General features: G+C 37.6%; 1 protein-coding gene across 6 annotated transcripts in view; it reads left to right on the top strand.

Moving 5' to 3' along the window:
* Positions 1–26,213, top strand: part of CD46 (CD46 molecule) — a 69,149-nt gene that overhangs the window by 4,594 nt on the left and 38,342 nt on the right. For all 6 annotated transcript variants that reach the window (XM_037824823.1, XM_037824824.1, XM_037824826.1 and 3 more), the window contains exons 2-4: positions 22,335–22,520; positions 22,848–22,950; positions 26,118–26,203. In XM_037824823.1, the coding sequence (XP_037680751.1) occupies positions 22,335–22,520; positions 22,848–22,950; positions 26,118–26,203 (375 nt within the window). The remainder of the gene's footprint in view (positions 1–22,334; positions 22,521–22,847; positions 22,951–26,117; positions 26,204–26,213) is intronic.

Genomic DNA, 26,213 nt, shown 5'->3' with positions numbered 1-26,213 from the left:
AGCACTTCATGCTAGCAATTTCTGTAATTATCATCACTGTTATTGTAAGAAAAAGTTTTGAAATATATCATTACCATCCTTGAGGAAACAAGACAACTCCCAGTGTTTGGAGTTCACATTTGATAATGTTAAAACACTATTTTCAATAATAGCATTAATTGAGAATGGGTTTCTTAAACTATTAAAGTATAAATATTTTGACTTGAAAGAAGTAGTAACATTGATAAAAAGGGAAATGTCTATAACTAAACCATTAAGAATATTTGAAGGCTTAGAATGGGGCACAGAATCGTGATTTGCAAAATATCTGAGGCAAGTTGGCTGAACAGTGAAGACTTTGAGTTTGGACCTAAGAGTATGGAAGTGGTAATGGTTCTTATTCAGTTCTAGACAAGGTGCTGGAAGTGCAGGGATGAAAGAGCCATGGTCCTCAAGAAGGTGACAGTCTCATAGGGGATATAAAAAATAAATAGTGACAGTACGAACACTGGTATGAAAGGCACAAATTCAGGCGTCATGGCACTTAACTGAGATTTTTGAGTGAGATGTCAGGAAGCTTCAATGAGGAAGTGGCATCTGAGTTGAAACTGAAGGATGAGCTGGTGGGAGGAGTGGCAGGATTCTTGGTCAAGGCTGACGTACAATGATGCACAGAGGCCGACAGTGCTGAAGGTCATGACTCTCGTGTGCAGTACAAGTAATGGGGTATGGCTTGAGAATAGTGTGTGGAGTAAGCAGGGTCTGCATAGTGAAGGGCTTTACAATCCTGTTAGCCATGTTAAGGAGCCTTAGATCTTACCCTCAAGAGAAGAGGGAGCCATTAAAAGGTATCTGTCTTGGAAGAGCTTTCCCCAGGACAGAAATACGAGGTTATAGTATCACAGAGATAGAGGGTTACCATACCATAGGAATATCACTCTGGTAGCAATGTGAAAAATGAAATGGGTGGAAGGTGGCAAGATAGATAAGGAGAGCTGTTCTGATGCTCTTGTAGCAATCCAGACAAGAAAAGATAGTGGCTCAAATTAGAATGAAAGTAAAGGATAGAGTAGAGCAATTTAACAGGCCTTTGGGGGTGGAAGCAATATAAATTGCTGCTTGATGAGCATGTGTTAGTGCGAAGAATCAAAAGTGACCACACACAGGCTTCATTATGCTATTTGTGATACCTGAGACACATTCTCAGTGGAGCTGTGCAGGGAAGTAGTTGATGATATAGATTTGGCACACCAGCTGGAGCTCTAGGATGGAGAGGGATTTAGGAGGCAGCTGCTCATCAGCGGTAATAAAGTCTTAAGAGTAAATATACTCATCCAGGGGATCTGCAGAGTGAAATAGCAAGAGGTCCTAGAACAGACCCATTAAGAACATCATGTTATCCCATCAGGCAGAGAAGGGGGAGTAGCCAGAGGACAAGGTGCAAACCAGGGTAGTGTGGTGTCCTGGAAGCCAAAGAGAAGGCAACTAAAATTACCAAGGAAAGAGACTGTTGGGCTGAATTTCATAAAAGGAGGCCATTTAATGATTTTAAAAGTAACATAAATGATTTTGTGGGCCTAGGAATGAGTGGAAAGTGGGAAATAAAATTGTCAGGTGTAGACGACAGAGTCTTTGTTTTGAAGAAGCATCGAAGGTTTAAAAATAGCTTATGTGGACAGTGGGAGAAGGATCAGGATGGCCAGGTTCACTGCAGTTCCAGTTGTGGTTAGACACCATGGATTTTTGTGAATTTCTGGTGGTACCAATCTGGGCAGAAATGGGGATGTGTATGCATGCCAGAGTTATTTTAATTTTTACAAGCAACACTCTGCAGCCCAAGTGTAAGTATAGAGAAGGTGAACAGTTCTGTTGATCTACTAGGAGAGAACTAACTGGCTTTACTGAAACTCACCTGGAATGTCAAAGAATTTCCTAAATGTAGCCTATCATATTATATAATGGCATCTATTGTTAAAGTACAGTATTGCAGCTTAATATTATTGTGAATTACATTACTAGAAGAAAGGAGTCTAGGTAGTATTTCTTGGAGTTGAGACTGTTGTGTGAAAGTCCCCATTGGGAAAAAAAAAAACCTTAGTGGTCTAATCGAGGGAAGAAATATGATTATTAGAAAAGTATAATATTGGACTAAATTATTATAGAATAAAACTTGTAATCAGTTGGTTGCCAAACTCCAAATTTTAAACTCTGTACGTTGTTGAAAGTATATCTTTCATGATGCATGTTGGGGGAAAGAATACTTAAATTAGTTGAATGGAATGGATGGAACCATCTATTGACATTTCTTTCTACAGAGTACCACATGTGAAAATCATGTTATGAGCTCTCTCTTCTCTACCTGCATTCAAGATAATTAAGGAAATTGGATGCATAAAACAAAGGCTATGTTTATGATTTTATCATTGGCATGCTCTTACTGGATTTCTATCTTGGTGGTTCCAGGAAATTCTAGAATGGTGTTATGCATTTGTATCTGGAACAAATTTTAGAGCATTTCTAGCCGTAGCTTTTTTCCTATTGTAAAATGAGAATGTCTGCCCCAGGATGCTCAGTAAATTTAAGTTTAGTAATAAAAGTCAACTCTATATTAATCTCCTTTTTCAACAGTGCTTTTAATCACTAGGGCTTTTTGTTTGCTTTGTGTTTTTGTCCTGTTTGGGGGCAGTTGACTGAAAAAATTCAGGTATCAAGGTCAGCATAGTGGAAATGTTGCCAATAGGTGGATTTCAGGCCATGATGTAAATAAAATGTTGGATAGCATATAGAGAGAGACTTTAGAACTCAGAGTACTACATGCAATTAGGGTAACATTTGACTTGCACACAGTCCTCTTTACCAGTCTCTCAATCAGAAGCCTAACCAAGATCCAAAGAGTAAGAAATAAAAGGCTTTTCAGGCATCAAAATGGGTCTATCTCCTTAGGTCCTTAGCTCACAGGAGCAGCCTGTGTCTTCTTCCAAGCCCCCTTGGCATGGGCTTAAAGTCTTCATTACCTCATTTTACATCATTGTTCTAATGGATTTGTTAGGTGTTCAAGCCCACAAATAATTAAAAAGAAAAGAAATTGCTGAAGTAGAAATGATACCACTTAGAGGGGAAAAATTATTTAAAAAAACAAGTAAATTCTAAAATGTTTTAGTTAGTGTACCAGTTTGTGTATATATTATGTCCCCCAGAAAAAGCTGTATTCTTAAATGCAGTCTTGTGGGGTCAGATATATTAGTGTTGATTAAGTTGGAAACTTTGGATTAGGTTGTTTCCAAGGAGATGCACCCCACCCAACTGTAGGTGATCACTCTGATTAGATAATTTCCGTGGAGGTGTGGCCCCGCCCATTCAGCATGGGCCTTTGATTAATTCACTGGAGGCCCATAAAAGCTCAGACAGAAGGAGCTCATGGCTAGAGCAACTGAGAGTGACATTTTGGAGAGCAGCTGCAGCTAAGAGAGGACAAAACGCCCCAAGAGCAACACTTTGGAGAGCGCCATTTTGGAGAACACAACCTGGGAGCAAGCAGACGCCAGCCACATGCCTTCCCAGCTAACAGAGCTTTTCCGGATGCCAGTGGCCTTTCTTGAGTGAAGGTACCTATTGCTTATGCCTTACCTTGGACACTTTATGGTCTTAAGACTGTAACTTTGTAATCAAATTAACCCCCTTTATAAAAGCCAATCCATTTCTGGTATTTTGCATTCCGGCAGCATTAGCAAGCCAGAACAGTTAGGCTTCTCTTGGGAAACAGAATCAACAACAGATATCTATAAATATAAGATTTTATAAAAGTGTCTCATGCAACTGTGGGTATGCACGAGTCCAAATTCCATAGGGCAGGCAGCAAACTGGCAACTTCAATGAAGATGTTCGATGGACTCCTCAGGCAACGAACTGGCAACTTCAATGAACATATTTGATGAACTCCTCAGGAAACCGACTGGCAACTTTGAGTGATTGGATTAACTCCAGCTATTGAATTCTCTCATTGTGGATGATATACCCTTTGTTGATGTAATCAGTCACAGCTGCAGCCAATTGGTTGATGATTTAATAAATTAGCCTCCTGATTCATTAACTAGCCACAAATACCCTTGCAGTAATGGTTAGGCCAGGGCTTGCTTGACCAGACACATGGACACCATCACCTGGCCAAGTTGACACATGAACCTAACCATCACATAAAAGCGTATCAGTGTAGTAGCATTACTGTAGGAATATGTTGGATAAATAGCACAATAGCTACCTCAGGAGCTTCTGAAGAAATGCTGATGCAGTGGCCACCAAGGGAAGATGAAATTAAGTTTAAAATAAAGTTGAAGAAAGCAAAAATCTTTTCATATAACACTATCCAAAGTAGTAAATTTTTATATTTAAAGGATGTCTCTTCACTTAAAAATACCCAGTTCACTCATGTGAAACATATGACATCTTATATTTTAAAATATTTTAGTTCGTATTTGTTTTGATCTATGAAATCCGTAATGTTTGTTTAATAATCATTTCTTACCACAGCATTTCTTGAGCAGTGACTGAGTACAGAGCATAGTAGAAAAAGAAGCTATGGTTCTTGACCTGTAGGAACTTGCCTTTGAGAGGAGACTGAGCCTCAAGTATCAAGTTGTTTTAAGTTGGTGTTTCAAACTATGGAAGAGTAATCTGAATAGAGTGCTATGTACTACAGAGGACCTCTTAGAGGAGCAGTGAGTTTTTGTTTTGTGACTGTTTAACAGCAATGCTTTTTTATTATTTTTTATTAACATCTTGCATTGCTGTTGTACATTTGTTACAATTCATGAAAGAACATTTTTATCATTGTACTATTAACTATAGTCCATCCTTTACATTAGGGTTTACTGTTTCTGATGTATGGTCCTATGATTCTGTTTCTAATTTTTATTCTAGTAACATATGTATATAGGCTACAATTTCTCTTTTAAGCTTCATTCAAATATATAATTCAGTGCTGTTAATTATGTTCACAATGTTGTGCTGCCATCACCGCCATCTATTACCAAAACTTTTCCATCAACCCAAATAGAAACTCTGCACAATTTAAGCATTAAGTCCCCATTTCCTACCTCCACCTCAGCCCCTGGTATATTCTAGGTTCTAACTCGAAGAATTTCCTTATTCTAATTATTTCATATCAATGAGATCATACAGTATTTGTTCTTTTGTGTCTGGCTTAATTTACTCACCCTGATGTCTTCAAGGTTCATCCATGTTGTCACATGCATGAGAACTTCATTCCTATTTATTGCTGAATAATATTCCATTGTATGTATATGCCACATTTTATCCATTCATCAGTTGATGGACACTTGGGTTGCTTCCATCTTTTGGCAATTATGAATAATGCTGTTATGAACATGGGCGGGCAAATATCTGAGTCCTGCTTTCAGTTCTTTTCAGTATATACCTAAGAAGTGGGATTACAGGGTCATATGGTAATTCTGTAGTTAACTTTACAAGGAACCAGCAGACTCTTCCACAGCAGCTGCACCATTTTATATTCCCACCAACAATGAATGAGTGTTCCTATTTCTCCACATCCTCTCCAACAATTGTAAATTTTCTGTTTTTTTAATAGTAGCCATTCTAGTAGATGTGAAGTGGTATTTCATTGTGGTTTGGATTTGCATTTCCCTAATAGCTAATGATGTTGAACATCTTTTCATGTGCTTTTTGGTCAGTTGTATATTTTCTTTGGAAAAATGTCCATTCCAGTCTTTTGCCCATTTTTAAATTGGGTTCTTTGACTTTTAATTGTTGAGTTGTAGGATTTCTTTATATATTTTGGATATTAACCCTTTATTGAATATGTGGTTTCCTGATATTTTCTCCCATTGAGTAGGTTGTCTTTTTACTTTTATGATAAAGTTCTTGAAAGTACAAAAGTTTTAAATTTTGATGGGGTCTCATTTATCTATTTTTTTCTTTTGTTGCTTGTGCTTTGGGTGTAAATTCTAAGAAACCATTTTCTAACACAAGGTCCTGATGATGCTTTCCTCTGTTTTCTTCTAGAAGTTTTATAGTTCTGGTTCTTATATTTAGGTCTTTGAAATATTTTGAGTTGATTTTTGTGTATGGTGTGATGTGTAGGGGTCCACCTTCATTCATTGCTTGTGGACCACAAGTTTTCCCAGCACCATTTATCAAAGAGGCTATTCCTTTGCAATTGAGTGGACTTGGCACACTTATAAAAAATCAGTTGGCCATAAACATGAGGGTTGATTCCTGAACTCTTCAGTTCTATCCCATTGGACTGTATGTCTGTCCTTGTGCCAGCAGTATGCTGTTTTTATTTTATTTTATTTTATTTATTATTTTTTAATGCAGTTTTATTGAGATGTATTCACATATCCTAGTCATCCACAATGTACAGTCAACTATTCACAATACCATCATATGCGCATTGATCACCAGAATCAACTTTTGAACACTTTTCTCCAAAAAAATAAAAAAATAAATAAAAATAATAAAAATAAAAGTAAAAAAGAACACCCAAAACATTCCATCCCCCCCATCCCACCCTATTTTTCATTTAGTTTTTGTCCCCATTTTCAACTTATCTGTACATACATTGGACAAAGCAAGTGTGAGCCAAGAGATTTTCACAATCACACAGTCACACCCTGTAAGCTACATAGTTAGGCAGTCTTCTTCAAGAATCAAGGCTACTGGGTGGCATTTCAACAGTTTTAGGTATTTCCTTCTAGTGATTCCAATACACTAAAAACTAGAAAGAGATCTCTATATAATGCATAAGAACCTCCAGAATGCCTTCTTGATGCCATTTGAAATCTCTCAGCCACTGAAACTTTGTTTCATTTCACTTCCCACTTTTGGTCAAGAAGATTTTCTCAATCCCCCAAAATGCTGTGTCCAGGTTCATCCCCAGGAGTCATATCCCATGTTGGTAGGGCAGTGAGTTCATCAGCCGCCTGGGCTTGGAGGGAGGGACACATCTGAGCAACAAAGAGGTTCTCTGGGGGAGACTCTTAGGCACAATTGTAAGTAGACTTAGCCTCTCCTTTGCAGCAACAAGCTTAACAAGAGCATACCCCAAGATCAAGGGCTCATCCTACCAAACTGTCGGTCCTCAACATTTGCAAGAAACCAGTAACAACCTAGGTGGGGAAGTCCTAATTTCTGCATTCTTCCCCAGTTCCTCAGGGGTCCCTGAAAATACATCCTCATTCTCTGCCCAAATTGCTTTGGGATGTATTGGAATTTCACACTAACTTGTACAAACTTATCGGATCTCACTTCCTTTTCAAAGTTCCATGTAATTATGGTGTTTGAATAAATTGACCATACAAATTAAATTATTTAGCATGCTACAGAAAATATAGATCCTGCACCAAATAAACATCTCCTCCCTTGGTCTCACACAGTTGAAGTTTTAAAACACATCCTTTACCGTTTGGTCGATTTGCCTTTATCCTAACCAGATCTGCTTCCATCTTATCTCTAATTTAAGTCTGAACTCTTTTTCAGCTTTTTAACATTGCTGTATGAGGTAATACTGACATTCATAGCTGCCAAGCTCTAGCTCTTAGTTTCATGTGTCACACAGATTCCCAAAGTTCCAGAGACAAACCAAGTAATTCACAAAGAGCTCAGCATCTCAGAATTTAGAGATAACCATTACAATTTAGGAATAGATGTGACTGCTGTAAGAGCTTACAATCTAGGGACTATTACAATAAGCATTCCCCTGATAACCTGTGCTCTAAGATTCAATTCTCCTAGTTCACATATTATAGTTCATATTAGTGAGGCATTATAATGTTTGTCTTTTCGTTTCTGGTGTACTTCACTCAAAATGCTGTTCTCAAGATCTATTCACTAAGTTCCGTGTCTCACAGCTTCATTCTTTCTTGCAGCTGCTCAAAATTCTATTGTATGCATACACCACAGTTCACCATTCTGTTCATCAGTTGATGTCCACTTAGGATGGAGTATTGCAAATCGTGAATACTGCCGCCATACCCACCAGAGTACCAATGTCCTTTTGTGTCCCTGCTCTCAGGTCTTCCAAATATATACCCCAAGATGAGGCTGCAGGACCATATGGCACCCACATACTAGCTTCTTGTGGAATCCCACACCGTCCTTCAGATAGGCTACTCCATTCTACTTCCCCACCAACAGTAAACAGGTACATCCCTCTCTCCATGTTTTCTCCAGCACTTGCATCCCTCTGTTCATATTTTTCCCTGCAATTTTAGAGAGATGTATTCACATACCATACAGTCATCCACAGTGTACAATCATTTGTTCACAGTATCATCATATAATTGTGCATTCATCACCACAATCAGCACTTGAACATATTCATTACTTCAAAAAAAATTTTAAAAAAAAGAGTAATAAAAAAGATAAAAGAAAAAAAAAATACAATACAATACAACACAATAATAAGGTCAGACAACACCACCACTACCAAGAATCCTAGTCCCCTCCTTATATCTCCCTCTCATAGACATTTAGCTTTGGCATATTGCCTTTGTTATATTTAATGGAAGCATATTACAGTGTTACTGTTAGCCATAGTCTCCAGTTTGCATTGATTATATTTTTTCCCGAATACCCTCCCTTTTTCAGCACCTTGCAAGGTTGATATTCATTTGTTCTCCCACATGTAACAACATGTGCCAGTTTGAATGTATTATGTCCCCCAGAAAAAGCCATATTCTTTGATGCAATCTTGTGGGGCAGACATTTTAGTGCTGATTAGATTGGAATTCTTTGAGTGCTTCCATGGAGATGTGCCCCACCCAACTGTAGGTGATAACTCTGATGAGATAATTTCCATGGAGGTGTGGCCCCACCCATTCAGTGTGGGCTTTGATTACTGGAGCAGTATGTAAGCTGAGAGAGAAGGAGCAAGCTGCTGCAGCCAAGAGGGACACTTTGAAGAATGCACAGGAGCTGAGAGTAGCTGCAGCTGAGAGACAGTTCGAAGATGGCCATTGAAAGCAGACTGTTGCTCCGGAGAAGCTGAGAGAGGACAAATATCCCAAGTGCAATTAAGAGTGACATTTTTTGAGGAACTGCAGCATAGAGAGGAACATCCTGGGAGAAAGCCATTTTGAAACCAGAACTTTGGAGCAGACACCAGCCATGTGCCTTCCCAGCTAACAGGTTTTCCGGACATCACTGGCCATCCTTCAGTGAAGGTACCCGATTGCTGATGTGTTACCGTGGACACTTTTGGCCTTCAGACTGTAACTTTGTAACCAAATAAACCCCCTTTTATAAAAGTCAGTCCATCTCTGGTGTTTTGCATTCCGGCAGCATTAGCAAACTAGAACACAACATTTTTATATTTGTACATTTAGTCACCATCCATGACCACTCTGGGTTTCACTAAGTTATACAGTCCCTGTCTTTTTCGTCTATCTTTCCTTCTTGTATCATACTTGCCCCTAGCACTCCTCTTTCAGCTTTACTCACAGACATCTTTGTTCAGTATACTTACAGTACTGTACTACCATCACACAGTATTATGCAATTCATTTCTGGATCTATATAATCAATCCTGTTGAACATTCTATACTCCTTCAGCACCAAATGCCCAATCTCTACCCTCCCTCTATCAGCTGATGACCTGTGTTTTGAGAACAGGAAGTGTGAGTCTTCTAGCTTTGTTCTTTTTCAAGATAGTTTTGGGTATTTTGGGTCCCTTTCTCTTCCATATGAATTTGATGATTGAATTTTCCACTTCTGCAAAGTTGGACTTTTGATTGGGATTACATTGAATCTATAAATGCTTTTGCAGAATTGATATCTTAATGATACTTAGTCTTCCAATCCATGAACACAGAATGTCCTTTCATTTATTTAGTCCTCCTTTGATTTCTTTTAGCAATGCTTTGTAGTTTTCTGTGTACAACTCCTTTATATCCTTGGTTAGATTTATTTCTAGCTATTTGATTCTTTCAGTTACAATTGTAAATGGAATTTTTTTTCTTGATTTCTTTTTCAGATTGTTTATTTCTAGTATATAGAAACACTGCTGATTTTTGCATGTTGATCATATGCCCTGCCACTTTGCTGAATTTATTAGTTCCAGTAGCTTTGTTGTGGATTTTTCAAGTTTTTCTGTGTATAAGGAGCATATCGTCTGCAAATAGGGAAAGTTTTACTTGTCCCTTTCCAATTTGGATTCTGTTTATGTCTTGTTCTTGCCTAATTGCTCTGGCTAGAACTTCCAATACAATGTTGCATCCTTGTTTTTTTCTTGAGCTTACAGGGAAAGCTTTTAGTCTTTCCACATTGAGAATGATGCTATCTGTGGTTTTTCATTTAGGCCCTTTATCATGTTGGGGAAGTTTCCTTCTATTCCTAGGTGGGTGTGTATGTGGTGTGTGTGTGGTGTGTGTGATGTGTGTGTTTGATCAAGAAGGGGTGCTGGGTTTCGTCAAATACCTTTTCATTAATAGAGATGATTGTGTTTTGTTTTGACTTTTTTCTGTTAGTGTGGTGTCTTACATTAACTGATTTTCTTATGTTGAACCTCCCTTACATATGTAGGATAAGTCCCACTTGATGATTTGCACAGTTCATTTGATATGCTGTTGGATTCTGTTTCTTAATAATTTGTTGAGGATTGTCAATCTATATTCATAAGGGATACTGGTATATATTTCCTTTTCTGTTAATATCTTTATCTGGTTTTGCTATGAGGGTGATGTTGGCCTCATAGAATTAGTTACGGAATGTTTCTCTCCAGTTGTTTTTTGAAGGGTTTGAGTAGGGTTGGTATTAATTTTTCTTGAATGCTTCGTAAAATTTCCATGTGAATGACTCCCAGGGGTGTGGATCTCCCCCGCAACATGGGACATAACTCCTGGGGATGAGCCTGGATTCAGCAGCGTGGGATTGAGAAAGTCTTCTTGACAAAATAGAGTTTCAGTGGCTGAGAGATTTCAGGTGGAGTTGTGAGGTCATTCTGGAGGTTATTCTTATGCATTATATAGATATCCCTTTTTAGTTTTTAGTGCATTGGCATAGCTAGAAGGAAATACCTGAAATTGTTGAATTGCAACCCATTAGCCTTGATTTTTGAAGATGATTGTATAACTGTGTAGCTTACAAGGTGTGACTGTGATTGTGAAAACTTTGTTGTTTACATCCCCTTTATCTGGTGTATGGACAGATGGGTAGAAAAAATGGAAACAAAAATTAAATGAATGATAGGGGGGATGGGGGATGGAATGTTTTGGGTGTTCTTTACTTGTATTTTTATTCTTTTTTAAATGAAGTAATTAAAATGATCAGACATTGATTTTGGTGATGAATGCACAACTATGTGATGGTACTGTGAACAACTGATTGTACGCTGTGGATGATTGTAGGGTATGGGAAAATATCTCAATAAAACTGAATTGAAAAAATTTTCCATGTGAAGCCATCTGGTCCTGGGCTTTTCTTTGTTGGGAGATTTTTGATTACTCACTCAGTCTCTTTACTAGGAAATGGTTTGTTGAGATCTTCAGTTTCTTCTTGATCAATGTAAGTAGTTTGTGTGTTTTTAGCGATTTGTCTTTTTCATTTAGGTTATCTAATATATTGATGTACATTTGCCCATAGTGTCCTCTTATATTCCTTTTTATTTCTCTGGGGTTGGTAGTAATGCCCCACTTTTCATTTTTGATTTTAATTATTTATGTCCTTTCTCTTTTTTTCTTTGTCAGCTCACCTTGAAAAACTTCTATTTTATTGATCTTTTCAAAGAATGAACTTTTGGTTTTGTTGATTCTCTCTGTTGTTTTTTAATTCTATTTCTCCACTCTAATCTTTTTTTTTTTTTTTACATATTTGTATATGCTTTTTATTTTTTTTATTTTTTTTATTTTTTTTATTTTTTTTTTATTTTTTTATCTTCATTTTATTGAGATATATTCACATACCACACAGTCATACAAAACAAATCGTACTTTCGATTGTTTACATTACCATTACATAGTTGTACATTCATCACCTAAATAAATCCCTGACACCTTCATTAGCACACACACAAAAATAACAAGAATAATAATTAGAATGAAAAAGAGCAATTGAAGTAAAAAAGAACACTGGGTACCTTTGTCTGTTTGTTTCCTTCCCCTATTTTTCTACTCATCCATCCATAAACTAGACACAGTGGAGTGTGGTCCTTATGGCTTTCCCAATCCCATTGTCACCCCTCATAAGCTACATTTTTATACAACTGTCTTCGAGATTCATGGGTTCTGGGTTGTAGTGTGATAGTTTCAGGTATCCACCACCAGCTATCCCAATTCTTTGGAACCTAAAAAGAGTTGTCTAAATTGTGCGTAAGAGTGCCCACCAGAGTGACCTCTCGGCTCCTTTTGGAATCTCTGTGCCACTGAAGCTTATTTCATTTCCTTTCACATCCCCCTTTTGGTCAAGAAGATGTTCTCCGTCCCACGATGCCAGGTCTACATTCCTCCCCGGGAGTCATATTCCATGTTGCCAGGGAGATTCACTTCCCTGGGTGTCTGATCCCACGTAGTGGGGAGGGCAGTGATTTCACCTTTCAAGTTGGCTTAGCCAGAGAGAGAGGGCCACATCTGAGCAACAAAGAGGCATTCGGGAGGAGGCTCTTAGGCACAACCATAGGGAGGCCTAGCCTCTCCTTTGCAGCAACCGTCTTCCCAAGGGTAAAACTTATGGTAGAGGGCTCAGCCCATCAAACCACCAGTCCCCTATGTCTGTGGTCATGTTAGCAACCATGGAGGTGGGGTAGGCGAATACCCCTGCATTCTCCACAGGCTCCTCAAGGGGGCACTACATCTTTTTTTTTCCCTTGTTTTTCTTTTTTTTTTTTAACTTTCCCTTCTTTTTTAAATCAACTGTATGAAAAAAAAGTTAAAAAGAAAACAGACATACAATAAAAGAACATTTCAAAGAGACCATAACAAGGGAGTAAGAAAAAGACAACTAACCTAAGATAACTGCTTAACTTCCAACATGTTCCTACTTTACCCCAAGAAAGTTACCTAATATAGCAACATTTCTGTGAACTTGTTCCTACTATATCCATCAGAAATTAACAGACCATAGTCATTCTTGGGCATCCCCAGAACGTTAAATAGCTTATCTGTTCTTTTTGGGTTATTGTTCCCCCTTCCTTAATTGCTCTCTATTGCTAGTTCCCCTACATTCTACATTATAAGCCATTTGTTTTACATTTTTCAAAGTTCACATTAGTGGTAGCATATAATATTTCTCTTTTTGTGCCTGGCTTATTTCGCTCAGCATTATGTCTTCAAGGTTCATCCATGTTGTCATATGTTTCACGAGATCGTTCCTTCTTACTGCCGCGTAGTATTCCATCGTGTGTATATACCACATTTTATTTATCCACTCATCTGTTGAAGGACATTTGGGTTGTTTCCATCTCTTGGCAATTGTGAATAATGCTGCTATGAACATTGGCGTGCAGATATCTGTTCGTGTCACAGCTTTCCGACCTTCCGGGTATATACCGAGAAGTGCAATCGCTGGATCAAATGGTAACTCTATATCTAGTTTTCTAAGGAACTGCCAGACTGACTTCCAGAGTGGCTGAACCATTATACAGTCCCACCAACAATGAATAAGAGTTCCAGTTTCTCCACATCCCCTCCAGCATTTGTAGTTTCCTGTTTGTTTAATGGCAGCCATTCTAACCGGTGTTAGATGGTATCTCATTGTGGTTTTAATTTGCATCTCTCTAATAGCTAGTGAAGCTGAACATTTTTTCATGTGTTTCTTGGCCATTTGTATTTCCTCTTCAGAGAACTGTCTTTTCATATCTTTTGCCCATTTTATAATTGGGCCGACTGTACTATTGTCATTGAGTTGTAGGATTTCTTTATATATGCAAGATATCAGTCTCTTGTCAGATACATGGTTTCCAAATCCACTCTAATCTTTGTCACTTCCTTCCTTCTGCTTGCTTGGGTTTAGTTTGTTCTTTTTATAGATTCTCCAGTTTCAAGGCTATGTCTCTTATTTGAGATCTTTCTTCTTTTCTTATGCTTGAATTACTTTATTAATATATATATCATAAACAGTTCAATACCTTGCTTAAAAAATTTTGCCTATTCCAAAGTATTTATGTAGTTATTCTCTTATATAACAAATTATAACTACAATTCACAAAGTATCCTATTTATAATATTTAATCTAAAATGTGTAGATTCAAACAGCAATTCAACAACTTCATTGTTAAAATGGAAGCCTTTTTAAAAGACAGGACTAGAAACTTGAGTTCCTTTTCAGAAAGTACAAAATGATAATGCTGTAAAAAGAAGAAACAGTTTATTAATAATAAATTTAATTTAGACCATTACCCACCTTCAACATTATCTAATCTCTCTGTTTGGGGAGGTAAAGTAGCATTGCATTTCAGAATTTGATTTGAATTTCCATATATTGTCTATCTTTTAAACACCGGCATCACTATGAATTTCCCTGAATACAAGAAACCATCTTCTAAGGAAATGTGGTTAAATTCTACTTTTATTTGTTTCATTTATATGATTTTGAACCTCAACAGAGGTGACTCAGAATTGGCACTTTGGGTGGGCATCTTAGAATTCAGTCACTGCAAAGTGGTATTTTCAGCATTTCATACCTTCTTTTTCTTTTTCTTTCTTTTTTTTTTAAAGCACTTTTATTCATTCACCATGCGGTCAATCTAACATGCACAATCATTGGCTCTCAGTATAATTGCAGTTTTGTTTTCATCACTATAATCCATTTTAGAAACATTTTCATTGCTCGATAAAGAAAAACCCATAGCCCTTACCTCCCTCTTATTGACACTTAGCATTGGTCTGGTACCTTTCTGTTCCAACCCAGCTCAGCCCCAAGCCTGAAGAACATGCCAGGCATGGAGTTAGACATGAGTGTAATTAGAATTTATGAACAGGAGATGGTTTCACGGCGGCAGCCAGCTGGGAAAAACGGAAGTTAGTGTTCCGCAGAGGGCAGGGCGGAGGTGTGTATGCCAGGGGGTGGTTTATAACGGTAGTACAAAGACATTCCATAGGGTGTGAGAACAGAGTTTTGGCAGGGTCTTGTAACTCAGGGTTGCGGAGATTTGTTATCAAGGTTGATCAGGGGAAGGGAGTTTTAGTGCTTTGCTTAGGATACAATTTGTACATTCTTCACCTCTCCTCCCCTCCCCTGGGGAGGTCTGGTGATCTTTAACGTCTGTCCCGGTCAGGTAGGCAGCTATGTGCAATAACTTACCTTCACTGTAGAGGTGGGGGGACTGGGCCCTGGGTCCACACTCTTTCTTATAGTTAATGGAAGAATATTCTAATATTACTGTTAACTATAGTCCCTAGTTTGGAATAGGTGTTTTTTTTTCCCCATGTACCACCCTATTACTAATACCTTGTAATAGTGGCATACATTTGTTGTACTTCATGAAAGGGCATTCTTATATATATTATTTTTTAACAGTTTTATTCACACACTATTCAATCCATGCAAAGTGTACAATCAGTAACTATTGGTATAATTACAGAGTTATGCATTCACCATCACAATCAATTTGAGAACATTCCCATTGCTCTGGAAAAAAAAAATGCTGTACCACTTATATCCTCCTATTATTGATGCTTAGCTTTGGTATGTTACCTTTGTCACAATTGATGAAAAGAGTATTACAATGTTACTGTTAACTAAAGTCCTTAGTTTGCATTAATTGTATTTTTTTTCCATATACCACCCTATTATTAACATCTTGTAATCGCAATGTACATTTGTTCTAGTTCATGTAAGAACTTTGTTATATTTGTTCAATTAACCACAGTCATCATCCATAACAGGTTTCGCGGTGTTATACAGTCCCATGTTTTATCCTCTTTCCTTCTAGTGACAAACACAATCCTAGACTTCCAACCACACTGACATTCAACACTGTTAATTACATTTATAGTATTGTGCTACCATCACCTCCATCCATTTCCAAACATTCACAATCAAAGTTACTGAAAATTCTGTACACCTGAAGCATCATCTGCCCTTTCTCTACCCTCTTTCTATCTCCTGGTGACCAGTACTCTAGATTTTAACTCCCAGAGTTTGATCATTATAATTAGTTCATATTAGTGAGACCATACAATATTTGTTCTTTTATGTCTGGCTTATTTCGCTCAACGTAATGTCCTCAAGGTTCATCCAGGTGCACTGCCTTCACTGCATCCCATAAGTTTTGATATGTGGTGTTTGTTCTCATTTTCATTTGTCTCGAGATATTTACTTATTTCTCTTGCAGTTCCTTCTTTGACCCACTGAGTGTTTAAGAGTGTGTTGTTTAACCTCCATATATTTGTGAATTTTCCAGTTTTCTGCCTGTTATCAATTTCCAGCTTCATTCCATTATGAGACCTATTTTATGACTCAACGTGTGTTCTATCCTAGAGAATGATCCATGAGCACTTGAGAACAATGTATATCCTGCTGTTTGGGGGTGAAATGTTCTGTATATGTCTATTAGGTCTAGTTAATTTATCATACTCAAGTTCTGTCTTTGCCTATTGATCCTTTGTCAGGATATTGTAACTATTGATGAGAGTCGGGTATTGAAGTTCCAACTATTATTGTTGTGACGTCTATTACTCCCTTCAGTTTGGCCAGTGTTTGCCTTATGTATTTCAGGGCATCTTGTTTAGGTGCATGAATATATATGATTGTTATTTTTCTTGGTGGATTGCCTTTTATTAATACATAATGTCCTTCATATCTTAAAACATTTTTGCATTTCAGGTCTATTTTGTCTGATATTAGTATAGCTACCTTAGCTCCTTTTTGGTTACTGTTTGTGTGGAATATCTTTTTCCAGCCTTTCACTTTCAACCTATTTGTATTCCTTGGTTTAAGGTGAGTCTCTTGCAGACAGGATGTAGATTGATCATATATTTTTATTCATTCTGCCAACCTGTGTCTTTAGATTGAGGCATTTAAGCCACTAACATTATTATTGTAAAGGCAATACTTTCTTCCACCATTTTATCCTTTGGCTTTTGTATGTCATATCTTGTTTTTGTCTCTCTTTGGACCCTTTTCTTTACTCTGACTGACAGTCTTCAGTTCTGTAGTCTCCTCCAACTCTCTTTCTCCTGTGTGCATATATATTTATAATCGTATGTCTTGTTGAATTACAGCCCTTATTAATATATAATGACCTTCTTTGTTCCTTTTAACAGTTTTTACTTAAAGCATACTTTATCTGATATTAGTAGGTATCTCAGCTCACTTTTGGTTACAGCTTGCATGGTGTAGATATTTTTATATCCTTTCAGTCTCGACCTACTTATGTCTTTGAATTTAAAGTGAGTTTAGTAAACAGCATGTAGTTGGGTCCTAAAAAGATACTAAATCTCTGCCTTTTGACTGGAGACTTTAATCCATTTACATTTAAAGTAACTGCCATTTTTGCTGTTTTGTCTGTCAGTCCTATAGTTTTTTTTGACCTTCAATTCTTTCATCAATGCTTATTTCCATATATATCTATATCTATATAGATATAGATATAGATATATTTGTATTGTACCACTTTAAGTCCCTTCTCATTTCTTTCTTTTTTTTTTCTCCCCATTCACTGTTTATTTCTTCTATGGTACTTATCATGTTCTGAAATGATTTCGTTTAGTCTTTGCCTATCTGCCCCAGACTGTAAGTTTTCTGAGGGCAGGGATTTGTACATCTTCTTGGAGATTTGTCTGATACCCATTAGATGCTTAATATGTATTTGTTGAATGGGTGAATTAGATACTCAATATGTGCATTTCAAACAATCTCTATAAACAGGGAGATTACTTTAGGAAACTTATCCAATCACCAGAATGGTGCGTATTTTGAGTATCCATGGGTATTATTTCTAGAAAAAAAATTTTTTTTTGCATACTTTCTTCTGTCCTGCCTTACTTTGTCTTGTCTTTTGTCCCTGCTATCTTGATTAAGGTACAAGCAGTGACCTTAAACCTCCCTAAAATCACATAAAAGAGTCAACTCATATATTTTTTTTTTCTTTTGTAACTGTTTGTGTTTTTTTATCTTCATTTTATTGAGATATATTCACATACCACACAGTCATACAAAACAAATCGTACATTCGATTGTTCACAGTACCATTACATAGTTGTACATTCATCACCTAAATCAATCCCTGACACCTTCATTAGCACACACACAAAAAATAATAAGAATAATAATTAAAGTGAAAAAGAGCAACTGAAGTAAAAAAGAACACTGGGTACCTTTGTCTGTTTGTTTGTTTCCTTCCCCTATTTTTCTACTCATCCATCCATAAACTAGACAAAGTGGAGTGTGGTCCTTATGGTTTTCCCAATCCCATTGTCACCCCTCATAAGCTACATTTTTATACAATTGTCTTCGAGAGTCACGGGTTCTGGGTTGTAGTTTGATAGTTTCAGGTATCCACCACCAGCTACCCCAATTCTTTAGAACCTAAAAAGGGTTGTCTAAATTGTGCGTAAGAGTGCCCACCAGAGTGACCTCTCAGTTCCTTTTGGAATCTCTCTGCTACTGAAGCTTATTTCATTTCCTTTCACATCCCTCTTTTGGTCCAGAAGATGTTCTCCGCCCCACGATGCCGGGTCTACATTCCTCCCTGGGAGTCATATTCCACGTTGCCAGGGAGATTCACTCCCCTGGGTGTCTGATCCCACGTAGTGGGGAGGGCAGTGATTTCACCTTTCAAGTTGGCTTAGCTAGAGAGAGAGGGCCACATCTGAGCAACAAAGAGGCATTCGGGAAGAGGCTCTTAGACACAGTTATAGGGAGGCCTAGCCTCTCCTTTACAGCAACCATCTTCCCAAGGGTAAAACCTATGGTAGAGGGCTCAGCCCATCAAACCACCAGTCCCCTATGTCTGTTGTCATGTTAACAACCATCGAGGTGGGGTAGGCCAATACCCCTGCATTCTCCACAGGCTCCTCAAGGGGGCAATACATATTTTTTTCCTTGTTTGTTTTTTTTTTTAACTTTTTTTTTCTTTTTTAAATCAAGTGTATGAAAAAAAAATTAAAAAAAAAAACACAAAAAACAAACATACAATAAAAGAACATTTCAAAGAGACCATAACAAGGGAATAAGAAAAAGACAACTAACCTAAGATAACTGCTTTACTTCCAACCTGTTCCTACTTTACCCCAAGAAAGGTACATAATATAGCAACATTTCTGTGAACTTGCTCCTACTATATCCATCAGAAATTAACAGACCATAGTCATTCCTGGGCATCCCCAGAACGTTAAAACATTAAATAGCATATCTGTTCTTCTTGGATTTTTTTGACCTTCAATTCTTTCATCAATGCTTATTTCCATATATATATATATATATATATATATATATATATATATATATATAGAGAGAGAGAGAGAGAGAGAGAGATATTTGTATTGTACCACTTTGAGTCCCTTCTCATTTCTTTCTGAACATATTTTTCGCATATTTTCTTTGTGGTTACATAAGAAACAATCATATTGGTTTGATGCCAACTTATCTTTAATAGCATACACATACACTGTTCCTATACCCCTACAACCCCCACCTTTCTTTTGTACTTGTAAGAAATCATATCTGTAAACATTGTATGTCCAAAACCATTAATTTTTCATTTATTTTTGTGCATTTGCATTTTTCATCTGTCAGAAGTAAGAGGTAGAGTTACATAACAAAAAATACAATGCAATAGAACTGGTATTTACAATTACCCATATGGTACCTTTAGTGGAGTTTTTTTCTTTCTTTAGGCTGCTTTGATCTACCATCTAGTGTCCTTTCCTTTCAGTCTGAAGAGCTCCCTTTAGTATTACTTGTAGGGCATGTCTATCGGTAATGAACTCCCTCAGCTTTTATCTGAGAATGTATAAATCTCCCTCCATTTTGAAAGAAAATCTTGGATATAAAATTGTTGATGGGTAATTTTTTTTCTAGCATTTTAAATATTTTGTAATACTGCCTTCTTGCCTCCATGGTTTCTTATGAGAAATCAGCACGTAATCTTATTGGGATTTCCTTGTACATAACTAGTTGCTTTTCTCTTGAAGCTTTCAGAACTCTGCCCTTGTCCTGTTGAACTATTTGATTACTATGTGTCTGGGCCCGGTTCTCTTTGAGTTTATCCAGTTAAGGCTTCTTGAACATGTACATTTGTTGCTTTCATTAAATTTGGGAAGTTTTCTGCCATTATTTCTCTGAATATGCCTTCTGTTTCATTCTTCTCCTTTTGAGACTCCCATAATATGTATATTCTTATTCTTGATGGTGTCCCACAGGTCTCTTAGGCTTTGCTTGTTCTTTTTTATTCTTTTTTCTTTCTGTTCCTCAGCCTGAATCAATTCTGTTATCCTGTCTTCAAGATCACTGATTCTTTCTTCAGCTACCTCCAATCTGATCTTGAAACTGTCTAGGAAAGTTTTCTTTTCAATTTTGGTGTGCTTCTATTCCAGTATTTCTCTGGAGAGATTCCCATTATCATTCATTCATTGTTTTCTTCATATCCTTTAGTTCTTTCTCTTTTTTTAAAAATTTCCTTGAGCATATTAATAATGTGTGTGTGTGTGTGTGTGTGTGTGTGTTTTAAGTCTTTGTTGGGTAATTCCAAAGTCTGCTCCTATTCATTGATGGTTTCTGGATTTTTGTCTTTTTTCCTTTGGATGGGCCATCATTTCTTATTTCTTCGTCTCATAATCTTTTTTTGCATACTGTACATTTTAATATTTTAAAGTATTCACTTTGAGATTTAGTCCCTTTCCTGTCTGCTTCTTAAGTTTTTGTCCAGCTAGTGACAGGACAGAGATTTTCTTCCAAGAGTTAATCAAAACAAACAAACCATGGCAAAAAGCACCTTTCACTGTCTGTGTAAATTGGCTGTACTTTAGCTGGTGGCTTCCTTGGGAGTTTAGCTCTCCCATTAAGAAAATCAACCTGAGACAAAATGGGAAGTGCAGTGTCTTCTCTGTTTTATCTGAGCCTAAGTGGAGTCAGAGCCCTAAAGCCTCCTTCTTTTCCTTGACTTGTGCTTGGTTACAGTTTACAGGAGTCCAAGTGAGTATCCCTTCTTCTCCCTTTGACATCGAACTCCTTCCCCTCCTGGGTGCTCTCTTGAGTGACTTAGAGCAAGTAGTCCTTTGCCCTAGGCTGCTTCAACTTAATTGTTTCTCACACTGTCCCAGCTGTCTGCAAGCTGCTTCTCTGCTTTCAGGACAAACTCTGGGAAGGCAAGCCTAAGACAAAATTCCCCAGCTCAGTCTCATACATCTACCTGATAGACTGGCACTGACATACATGCAACTCACAGGGGCCACTCTGCTTCCGCTGGAACAGTACCAGGGACCCACAGTGGGTGCGCCAACCACTCCATCTTGCATTGAGGGGGTGGGGAAGAGGCCACCAAGGGCACCAGGAACTTCTTCTGTAGCTTTTAAAGCTGTGCTTTCTTAATTTAGCACTTGCCTGGTTAATGCAGCCCTCTAACTGCTTTTCTTAGTTTTGATGAAGTTTACTATCTTTAAGATTCCTCTGCTGCCTTTGCCTGGGGTGGGGGGTTGGAGCAGTGGCCTCCCTCATTGCTGGCCCCCAGCAATCTGAAGTGGCTGATCAAAGGTAGAGATCTGTGAGCAGATCACACACCCCTGGAGTTTGGAGGACTAGGTATTTAAAACTCACCCTGGCAGGAGCAAGCTGCAAGGATACCCAGTCCCCACTACTCCCTGCCACTAGGCTAGGAGAAGGGAAATGGTAGCCACTGCAGGGAGGGTGAAACTTGCCGGAATTTACCTCGTTTTACCAGCCTCTTCTTCCCGCTTCTCCATGTGATGCTGCACATTGTTCCATTAGACTCCAGATTTTCACAGTAGTTGATTCAGACAGTTCCTGCCTGGTCAGTAGTTGTTTTGGTGGAGGGACTCATTCCTGGAGCTTCCTGCTCCACCATCTTCCCACAATTCTCTAGCAATGAGTTTTGAAATGAGTTTTGGAAGTGGGTAAGAATGCATGCTTATGTATATTTTTTAAGATCAGAAACATTGATGCTGCCTCTCTTATTTACTGTTGTATGAAAGTTCAGTTTATCCTAAACAAATCTAAAGTAAGTAGGATGCTGTTTGAAGCAATCAAGACACATTACTCCACAACTACCACCACTCGGGTAAAAGCACTGAACAGTTCTTTAACATCTTGCCAAGGACCTTTCTATTTATTAAGCAGTCAGATCTACCTGCTGCCACACAACAGTCCCTGGCTGGTTAAAGTGATACCAGAACTTCATTTTTGCATTCTTGTTTTCTTATCTCTAGATTCCTGTGGTGCTCCACCAAGATTTACAACTATGATGATGGTGAATGTATCTGCAGACAGTTATGCTCCTGGGGCTAAAATAGTTTATACCTGCCACCTAGGATACAGTCATAATACTGGTTCACCCCTCTTTACTGTTTGTCAGGATGATAACACATGGACACCTCTTCAAGAGGCTTGTAGGAGTAAGTAAACAAAACGTTTTTATTTTTTTTGCTCACTTTAGAAATTTTTGCACATTTTAGGGTGCATCATCCACTATTGCAATGTCGATTTTCTCATGCAAAACTAGGTGTTAGATAGCAACTATGTTTTCAGGATTTGAGAACTCTGCAGGGAATCTTTTTCTTAGTAATTGGTTGCCTTGAGTAAATGTGAATCTTCAGTTTGACCTTATAATAGTTAAATTTTTTAACATTCTCATTAATTCAAAAGAGTGATACAGAATTTTGGTTTTTAGTAAAATGTGTTTTGTTTTTAAAAAACCCAAATTTCAAAATTATTTCTTTTAGAAAAATCATGTAGACCTCCAGCAGAACCTCTCAATGGCAGGGTAAACATGCTAAATGGAACACTCGAGTTTGGTTCACAGGTTGAATATGTTTGTGATGAGGGGTAAGTAAGTTGCTCCTTAGAAGAAATAAGGTAAATGTTTCTAACTCCCCTTTATTTTGCTTCTCTGCACCCACATAAATTTTATTTCATTTTGCTTTCTATGTGAAAAGTTGTACTTGGAGCCAAACTACTCCTCAGCTGTTTATGGAATCTGGGAAGAGGTGTAATAAATAGAAAGAAATTTGAATTGAAGGGAAGCAAAATTATATACTTGTTATATGTGATAATAAGCCTATTGTGTGCATTAGGAATGCAGTTGTCTCTGGTGACTTTATCCAGAGACACTTTGTCTGGTGACTTAATCAAGTACACCCTATTTAAAAAATGCCAACTCTCAGAGTTGAAGTCGGGCTCACAGAAGTGGGAGGTGGAATTGCCAACCAAACATATTCTTATATCCAGGTAACTCTGTAAGATGTTACCAGACTAAATTATCCTGGCTAACCTTGACCATCATATTAATCAGGATCCCTCTCTTGGAAAACTTGTCTTTGAGAGTGAAGTACCTCGAACGATGCACTGAGCACGTAATACTAGCCCTTGTTCTATAAAGTTTTAAGATTATATATTGGGGACACTGGACATTTATGAAAAATGTGTAGAGAGTAAATGGAATCCACTATAATGTATATATTTAAAAAAGGAGTGATCCTTGTTGGAAAAGCCAGCTGTGACTATATGCAAGTAGTGTGAAGGACTATTTTTTAATGTCATCAAGTTAAAATATTGAGACATTTATTCAGTTGTCATATAGAGAGATCCTGCTAGGCACTTTGAGGGATGACAAAAGTTTAACACATAGAACCTTCTCAAGGAAGTTGTAGGCTTATTGAGAAACACAACATATACATAGAGCTATCAAGGTATAATAGTGAATGAGAAGTAGCAAATGAATAGACATATTCATGATAATTATGAGAGTCCAGAAGGAGGAGAGATTACTGTGAATTTAAGTCATGAGGGAAGGTTTCACAGTTGTAGGGGTATTCTTGAGCTATGCCTATAAAGATGTTCTGATATAAAGAATACTAGTAAGAGCTAATACTTACATAGCACACACTGTACACCAGATGCTAATGTGTTTAATCCTTAAAACAACCCTGTGAGGTAAAGGATGATATTGCCTGTACTTTAAAACTTCAACTTCTTTGTGAGACCAAAGGACGAGACATTTATTTTGTCCAAAATTTAAATTTTCTGTTGTACATTATCTAATATAACCCGTCTGGTCAGTTCATTTAAAACAACCTAAATTCATGGAACCTAGAATAGGGAATGAGATCTTATTATTCGGTACAGATTAAAGTATTACCTGGATACATTCCAGAGTATTTTGGGCAGAAAATTAAAAAGTATTTGCAAAGTCTCCTTGACGGACTGGTGAAAAATGTGGCGCTACTAAACTTCCCGAATGGGGAATTCCTGATATTCTCTCAGGCACTGGGGACTCACAATTTAAAAAGCCAAGCCCTTGATCTTGAGGCTTGCCCATATGACACTTATTTCTGCAATGGTGAAGCTAGGCCTGCATGTAAGAGTCACCCCCAGAAAACTTCTTTTGCTGCTCAGGTGTGGCCTCTTTCTTTAAGCCAACTCTGCAAATAAATTCTTGACACTCCCCCCTACATGGGACATGACTACCAGGGGTATAAGTCTCCCTGGTAACGTGGGACGTGACTCCCAGAGTGAGCCTGGATCTGGCATCATGAGACTGAGAATGCCTTCTTAATCAAAAGGGGAAAAAGAAATGGAAAAAAGTAGAGTTTCAGTGGCTAAGAGATTTAAAATAGAGTCATGAGGTCATTCTGGAGGTTGCTCTTATGCAAGCTTTATCCAGATACTGCAAACTACCACAGTATGCCAAGCCCCAACCAACAGTATTCCTGAAAACTGGAAAAAGTGCACTGGGCTCTAAGTGTCTTTAAAAGTTTTTCTTAGTAAGTTTATTTCTTCAGAAACTTAAGGCCTCCAGATGGATCCTATGCCATATAAGCCCTAAAACCCAGACGTAGCAGTCTCTCCAAGAACATCAGCCAGTTTCATGTCTCTGCCCCATGAGGGCAACACCCCTTGCCAGCACGAAAATGTTAAAATGGTCACTTCCTGGATAAACCTGAAGATTGAGAGAAAGATCAAACAAGAGGGAGGAGGTGGAAATGAGAAATTTAGGATTTAACAAATGACTGGTGACTACCGACTCATTATATAGATATTTCTTTTTAGTGTCTAGTGTTTTAGAATAACCAGAAGGAAATACTTGAAGTTGTTGAACTGTATTCCAGTAGCCCTGATTTTTGATAACGATTGTATAACTATATAGCAAAAAAAAAAATAAGTAAAATAGTCATCCATGTTTGTATGGATCTACTTTTGGATGTTTTGTTCTGTTCCACTGATCTATATATCTATCTGGGACAATACTACACTGTCTTAGTTAACCTACCTCTACTGAAAGTCTTAAAATTGGGTAGAGTGCAATACTAGGGGTCAAGCAGAGGGAGGGGTAAGGGGTATGGGATGTTTGAGGTCTTCTTTTTTCTTTTTATTTCTTTTCCTGGAGTAATGCGAATGTTCTAAAAATGATCAGTGATGAATACAAAAATACGTGGTGATACAGTGAACCATTGATTGTATACTTTGAATGGATTGTATGATATGTGAATATAACTCAATAAAATTACATGAAAAAAATAAATAAATACAATTTTAAAAAAACACCCTGTGAAGTGTGCACTGTTATCCCCTGTTTATAGATGGAGAGAGTGAGGAAGAGAAACACTTAGTGACTTTGCCCAAGTTCAAATAACTGGGAAGTTACAGAGCTGGGACTTAAATCCAGGCAGTTCAGCTCTAGAACCTGATCTCCCTGCTTAGCCCTTGCCCTTATTGAGCAGAATGGCATGAGAAGAGGCACAGAAATGAAGGTGTAATGTGATTTCAGGAGACAGCAAATAGGCCAGCCTGACAGATTTTGTCTTGTGTGTGTTCAGATGGAGATATTCTTTATTTGTTTAAATATAGTTAAGCACTTTCATTATAGGTCATTTAAGAAATCTCTCCCTAAAACTACCATAGTATAGAAAAACAACCATGAAAATTTTCCTGCATCATTATGTGTATCTTGTTAATGAATAAAGAAATCAGTAATCATTTCTTTTCTCATTTAGTTTTCGCTTAATTGGTACCAAAATTCTGTATTGTGATATTTCTGGAAGTACAGTTGCTTGGAGTGATGACCCTCCACTATGTGAAGGTAAGTAAAT

Source organism: Choloepus didactylus, chromosome 2, assembly GCF_015220235.1.
Source record: "Choloepus didactylus isolate mChoDid1 chromosome 2, mChoDid1.pri, whole genome shotgun sequence".
Taxonomy (NCBI): Eukaryota; Metazoa; Chordata; class Mammalia; order Pilosa; family Megalonychidae; genus Choloepus; species Choloepus didactylus.
This window is presented reverse-complemented; position numbering and strand designations above follow the sequence as displayed.